The sequence below is a fragment of the Doryrhamphus excisus genome, chromosome 5 (assembly GCF_030265055.1).
Source record: "Doryrhamphus excisus isolate RoL2022-K1 chromosome 5, RoL_Dexc_1.0, whole genome shotgun sequence".
NCBI lineage: Eukaryota > Metazoa > Chordata > Actinopteri > Syngnathiformes > Syngnathidae > Doryrhamphus > Doryrhamphus excisus.
Window position 1 is genome coordinate 5743830 of NC_080470.1, and position 6649 is coordinate 5750478.

Genomic DNA, 6649 nt, shown 5'->3' on the forward strand with positions numbered 1-6649 from the left:
CAATAAATTATGTAACAATTGTAACCAAATACATTAAGATTTTTCATTGAAAAGCGGGAGTGGCTATAGGTCAGTAGTTCAATTGTTTATGTGGCAGAGGATGCCACTCTTTCTAAACCACATTGAATTCAGTTTCATCCATTTCATCCATTTCTTCCTCTGTGCCCTCCATGTCTTCTGCTTCTCTTTGAGCTCTCTCTCTTTCACTTGCAGGGATGTAGTTGTCCTCAATGAAGCCGTCATCGTCTTCAGCACACACAGGAAGGCGAGGGTTCATTATACGTTCCCCATGCATGTCAAACTCCACTTCCAGGCCTGAACACAGACCACTGCTATGTTATGTCTGACATGCCATGGCTGACTCCATGCAGTGTTAAGGTAATGTAATGTAATGTAAGGTAAAGATAGAGGACTGACCTGACGATTGCTCACACTGGTTATGTGCGTCTTCCTCTCTGAGCGGAGTGTGCCGGTAGCTGGCCAGGTAGCGCCTAATCACTTGACACTTAGCCACGACGGCCATGATAATGGAGAGCAAGATGGCGGTGGCCAAGACAGCCACCAGGAACTCCCATCTGTGAGAGCTGGACTTCTTTGTGTCTGAGAAAGAATAACAAATAAATAATCATTTGAATGATCCTAAATCAAAACAACATCACTTGATAAAGTTCGCTCACCATTTGGAGCTTCTGTAGCTGTGGTTAGTGTGCTATTTGGCAATGCGTCCATCCGTCTTTTGTCTTGTCTTTCCCTTTTTAGACTCAATTTGTTTCTTCTTTAACACAAACTCTAGCATATGTTATTATATTGCATAACAATATCCCCATGTCCAAGCTGACAGTCACTGTTGTATCTAAAGCTAGATTTACAGTTCTTCAATAGGTCAAACACACTGTATGAGATGCTGCATCTTCTGAGACGAGGGAAGTAGTGGGTGTTGTAACCACAATGTTCCAGTAGAGGGCAACGTTGAGTCACAGTACACTCTTGAGTGTAGAGTTTTTCCACATGTGAGTAACACGTCCTCTTGTTTTAATCAGGCTGAGGAGCATAAAACAAAATTAGTGGAGATAAAATCATTATTAACCTTGCCATGCATCTTTACTAAGACATCATTTCAAGAAAGAGGGGGTGTTCCTGTTCCAAACTCCAAATGCATCATCAATGCAATTCTTATGAATTATGTGTGCAAGTAAAAACATTTTTCATAACTGTGCCAAATGCAATTACCTAAATATTTCACTTAGTTTGAAGTGTGCATAGATTCCTTGCATTCAGAAATCCTAATTGAGTTTGAGTTGCCAGGAGCTCCAGAGGATAAGAACCACAACAGGAAAAGTGTGTCCCAAACAGGAAGGCTCGCATACAGTGTAACCTTTTTCCTTAGGTCATGATAAATACTCGCACAACCCCGACATTGTTTGTGTGAACATATTTTGTTGTGCGTGTGCTACGACTTCCCTTCACCACATAAGACAAGAGCTACTTTATGTTGATAGCGTTTATAAAATAATAGAATTGCAGAAACACGCACACAGTTTCTTAAATATGTTTACTGTTATGTCTTTATGCTCATGCTGCCTTTTTATGTATTTGTTTTTTGTATCGATTTTGACTTCCAAAATCTGTAAAAATGTTGTTGTGCTTTCCGTAAGCACAACACTTCATTGACAGTTGGACCATTTCCCGCTGACACAAGGACGTAATACAGGCTAGCAGCAATAAACCTATCGGAGAACAGTAATTATTACATTCAGTACGTATGCTGGTAGTGATAAACCAATCAGAGAACATTACATTCCGCCACCATATGTGAATGGATTGCAGATGCCTGGGTTTGAACTGTTGTTCGAGCTTTTACGATAGCCGGCGTCATTACTAATCTGACAAAGAGACTGACTCCGACAATGATGAGAGGGAACCTGGCATTTTTGATGGCCAAATTGTTAATTTGTTTAATTCAGATATAGAAGATGAGAATTTGATGGATTTTGGAGAGAAGATTAATTAAAAATAAGGTGAGTGTATTGTTAAATATTAGAATAAAGTTAACTAAACTCAACTAAACTCACTAGTCTGTATGTTTTAGCATGCACCTTATAATACGGTCTGCCTTGTGTATGTGTTAAATACAGAAATAGACCCCTTAATTGACACTGCACCTTATAATCCAATGTACCTTATGGTGCGAAAAATACGGTACAATTTTTTTTCTCTTTAAATTTAGTGGGTGTGGCATATACAGTACACTGGTGCATGGAAATGACAGTACAAAGGTACTAATACATTTTTGTCTACCACTATCAGATACTGAAAGTATTATGGCTCTCTGAGAATGGCACTGAAGGTAATTACTGGTGTAATTAATAAGCCTCTGGTCCAACATTAGGAATTCATGTGTAAATGTTAATATAGCTGTGATAACTGGGATGTATATTTTCAACATTCAGTTCCTGATGATGCACATTTTCCAGATCTGGACACCACTGTCAGTGTTGTTAGGACAAGAAAGCCCCTTTACATATGGTTTCTGGTGCTTTGGCTGATATTTGCATACTGCAAGTCTTTATGTTGGCTCGCTGTCAGGATGCAGGCCAACAAGCTCTGTTTATGTTCATGCAGTGATTTCACATTCAGCAGGGAGGCTTTGTCTCTTTCGGGTTCTTCATGCAAAATTTCCTCAGGAAGGAGGAGCATTTTCTTGGACACGTCAATAAATCAGCATTATAGTCTATCTGCCAAAGTTTTGAAGTGATGTTTCAGTAAGTCATTTTGTTTACTTTTGAAATGAAAATAGAGTATCTCCCAATAACTCTGAGATAATTTTTCATAGCATGAATGCTCTACCAGCCATTAGGCCTCTTTCCTCTGGTCCTCTCCAGCTATTCTCCTCGGTAGGCTTGGCTGTAAACAAACCAACAGGGGCACATTTGTCTCTTCCTGTTCTGTCCACACAAAGGCAAAGCACAAAAGAGCCACACGCCAGACGTTAGAAGACTAGAAGAGGAAGAGAGAAGATATGAAGTCCAGATTTGTTTGCACTCGACACATATGTTTGTACAGTATATGTACAAGTATGTGAAAAGCCTACAGTTCTGTATTTGTCTACAAATGTCTATTAGGGTTGGGATGTGTTTTGAGATGGGAGTCATTTTTGTGTAACTAATGATGGCTAATGAGGGTTGAAAATATTCTTTCTTTCTGCCATCAAATAGTATGAAACATCCTGATAACATTCTGAAAATGGTATATAATGCTATATAATCTTTTTAGCTGTGCACTGCATTATTCTCCAAAATATGATGGCAATTAAACATGCATTTCACATCACAAATAGTGCTTATCAGAGCTGGCACCGTCTCTCTCTCTCTCTCTCTGTGCAGCTGCAATTGTATATTGTCAAACATCACAGCTAATACATCCCCGGCCGACCCTCACCCCTGAACTTCACTGAGCAGCAAAACAGGACTCCCCTTTCCCATCTTATCCCGCTGCCAAGTCCAAGTATTTTCATCCTGACAGTGGCATTCCCCCCCCCCCCCCAAGGACAATCTCACACAGTCAATTCCAATTTAAACATCTATTCTAAATCATATGGTTAATATGGTTAACTTGGATATTAAAAACAAATGGAAAGCCTTTGTTTTTGCCTGTCAGTACCAATCACGAGGAAGTAAAACACCACCCTGCGTCACCTGCATTATGACCAAATATGACATTGGTTCAACTGTAGTTTAGTTCCAGGAACTGGAATGTAAAGTCACACAATGTTTTAAGCATGCTTAAAGTGGCATTATATTAATTTATAGTAATCGCACTGGAATGATTAACTTTCAAGCTCTGCTGTTTCCAAGTCGTCTTACCTGATCACTTGGAATTCTCATCCTGCCTGAAAGAAATGATGCGAGGTAAGCCGGCTCTCAGATTTCACATTCACTCCATTTTTCGGCTTGTAAAATGGACAAACGTTGTGCAAAGGTTGAGAGAGGCGTGGTCTGCAGCTACTTCCCTGTGAAGCGCTGTTAATGAGTAACATGGGGACTAAGGTGTGCTCCCGCTTACCTGCTGTTTTTTTATATGGTCAGTCCAGTACTCTCGTTCATAAGCACCAACCAGGAAGAGATCCTGGATGACACTGGAGGGACAAAAATATTAGAAGAGCAACAGAAAACAACATCAATTGTCAATTTATTGTTGTTGTGTTCAGATTGTTTGTTCTGCAAAAATACAGTACATCTTCTTCTGTCTTCCAGGGTGGGTTTTGACTTTCATGTGAGGATTTTCTATCCCCCCCTAAGGGACAGACATTTTGTTCGCATCCCTCCCTGATTAGAAATACTAGAGAAATTGATAATATTTATTCATTTATCTGTACTGTACTTAACTGAACTTAAAAATGCAAATGCAACAAAATGGAGAGCATACAAGCGTATTCAAGAGTCAAATTACATGTTGCATAATTGCATAAATTTGTACATATGGGTAGGTCTGCATTGAAATGAAAGCTTCTGGCCTCAGTTCCCGACATCCCCCAAGGGGGCCCACCCCACTATTTGAGAAGCACTGTTTTAGTGGCTTAAAGTTGATAAAGTTATATTATGAGAATAAAGTTGTGAGAACTTCAAGAAAGTTAAAATGAAAAAAATATTTTAAACATTTAAAGCAACAGAAAAAAATATTAAGACAAAAAAAAGCTGTATTCTAATGAGAATATTTTGAAAAGTAACGTAATTTTACAAGCATAAAGTTGAAAAAGCAAAGAAAAAAAATAGTTTTAAAAAGTCATAATATTACGACAAACAAAATAAAATTGTATTTTTTTTATTAGGTTGGGGGAAAAGTTAATTCATGCAAATAAAATAAAAATATTATTGGAAGACAGTCCTAATACTACAAAAATAAAATTTACAAATATTATTGGAAGACAGTCCTAATACTACAAAAATAACATTTACAAATATTATTGGAAGACAGTCCTAATACTACAAAAATAAAATTTACAAATATTATTGGAAGAGAGTCCTAATACTACAAAAATAAAATTTACAAATATTATTGGAAGACAGTCCTAATACTACAAAAATAAAATTTACAAATATTATGTGAGAAGGAAGGAAATTTGGGAAAAAAATGGGAGGACAAAGCAAAGACTGAAGTTCCTATAATAATTTTTTTCCACCTATTTCTACCATTTATTTAGATATTTAGCATATATTGTTGAAATGTCAAAAGTGGCCCTTGCATCCTTTTGTCCTTCATGTTTTCAAATGTTTGGACACCCCAGTTTTAACTAATTGAGACTAAAATACTGTAGATGAGTGTGTGCAATACACATCGTGCAACAACAAGTTTTGTTTGTTTGAGATCAACAGCCATTGGGGACACAACAGACGCCGGGTGGCTCTGAAAGGAAAACCGAGGCGACCCTGAAAACAATAGGACCACTTCCCGGACCCTGGGCGATGCTCTCTATAGTGCTCTCCCTCCCTCACTCTTCCTTTTTCCCAATGTCTTTCAGGATGCTTCAACTGTGTATCTTGAGGTTTGGGACAAGGATGACAAATGATACCTCATCTGAGCGAAGCAGATAGTAAGAACTCATAAGGGAGTCATAATTTCTTTTATTTTCTTTACTCACTGAAAACATAATGGGATACATATGCATGATACTGCATAAGGAGATGAGGAGCTGTGGTAGAAATCAAGTGTATCCAAATGTTGTGAAAAATGGATACATTTTCTTCATTAAAGATGCTAAAACCAATTAAATGTAAGGCAATATATGCAAAGGTACCAGCATCTGTGCTTAGTGTTATAGTGAATTAGTGAAATATGCCCGGTGAACACATAAACTTAAAAAAAAACTAAATCAAATTGTTGTAGACAGCCTCTGTGAGGTATGAGGTAATGTCCAAACATTTGTAAACAACTTCAAGATGTTTTGCAGCAGGTGTGGGGGAGAGTGTACGGGGGATTTCCATATTTTCTACCATGGGATGTTGGCTATTTATCTTCTCAAAGAGATGGTAGAGGTCTGAGGCCATGGCCAACTCAGTGAGAAAGATAGGGAAGGTTTGCTTAGTCCTCTAGAAGGACATAGGAAACGGCAACACGTGTCACACTGTACAGAACAATAGAAAGACACACTTCTTCGAGCCTTATAACACACGAGTCACATTGTGATCTTTAGTAATCCCAGCTAGACTCAAACACTTGTGGGTTCCATAGTCGTTTGTAGCCAACTTAGTGTAAATCTAAAATCCGACAGCTTCACATTGTTAGCATTTCTTTCAGTTTATGTGTCCATATGTGCTCACCATCTGGAAATATGATAACATGAACACAGCAGTTTCACATCTGCTTCAAATCGGAACATTTTTGAAGGGAGATGCTACAATTGTACATCAAATCTAAAAGCCTTCCATTGGCCGAATGCAATAAGGAATGTTTTTGAAGTCTCCTGTAGAGCAAATTATGACACAGCAAGTCTAAGACTGCAATAAACAAAGATTGTTTATGTGCAGCGACAGAGCTGTAGTGCAGTAAATCGATGCATATCATGAATTGTGTATGTTTTCAATTTATGAAATCAGTTATTGTATCGTTTCCCTCACCCATAAGGAAGCGTTTTAGGATGTCAACTAAGATG

The 6649-nt window shown here is 38.1% G+C and overlaps 1 protein-coding gene across 1 annotated transcript; it reads right to left on the reverse strand.

Annotated features, from left to right (window-relative positions):
• Positions 1-76: 76 nt before the first annotated feature.
• On the reverse strand, positions 77-3949 carry c5h1orf210 (chromosome 5 C1orf210 homolog). The gene is made up of 4 exons (XM_058073686.1): positions 3864-3949; positions 678-1041; positions 418-600; positions 77-315 (listed from the first exon to the last, which is right to left on the reverse strand). Exons 2-4 carry the CDS (start codon positions 727-729, stop codon positions 113-115), a joined length of 438 nt encoding a protein of 145 aa, XP_057929669.1. The 5' UTR covers positions 730-1041; positions 3864-3949; the 3' UTR covers positions 77-112.
• Positions 3950-6649: the final 2700 nt, after the last annotated feature.

What these genes read in the sequence shown, in the direction of transcription:
- c5h1orf210 (XM_058073686.1), bottom strand. Translation starts at nt 729, where the DNA reads ATGGACGCATTGCCAAATAGCACACTAACCACAGCTACAGAAGCTCCA. An exon ending in AGCTACAGAAGCTCCAAATG is followed by an intron (nt 601 to 677) that starts GTGAGCGAACTT and finishes ATTCTTTCTCAG; the next exon opens with ACACAAAGAAGTCCAGCTCT. An exon ending in CCAGTGTGAGCAATCGTCAG is followed by an intron (nt 316 to 417) that starts GTCAGTCCTCTA and finishes GTCTGTGTTCAG; the next exon opens with GCCTGGAAGTGGAGTTTGAC.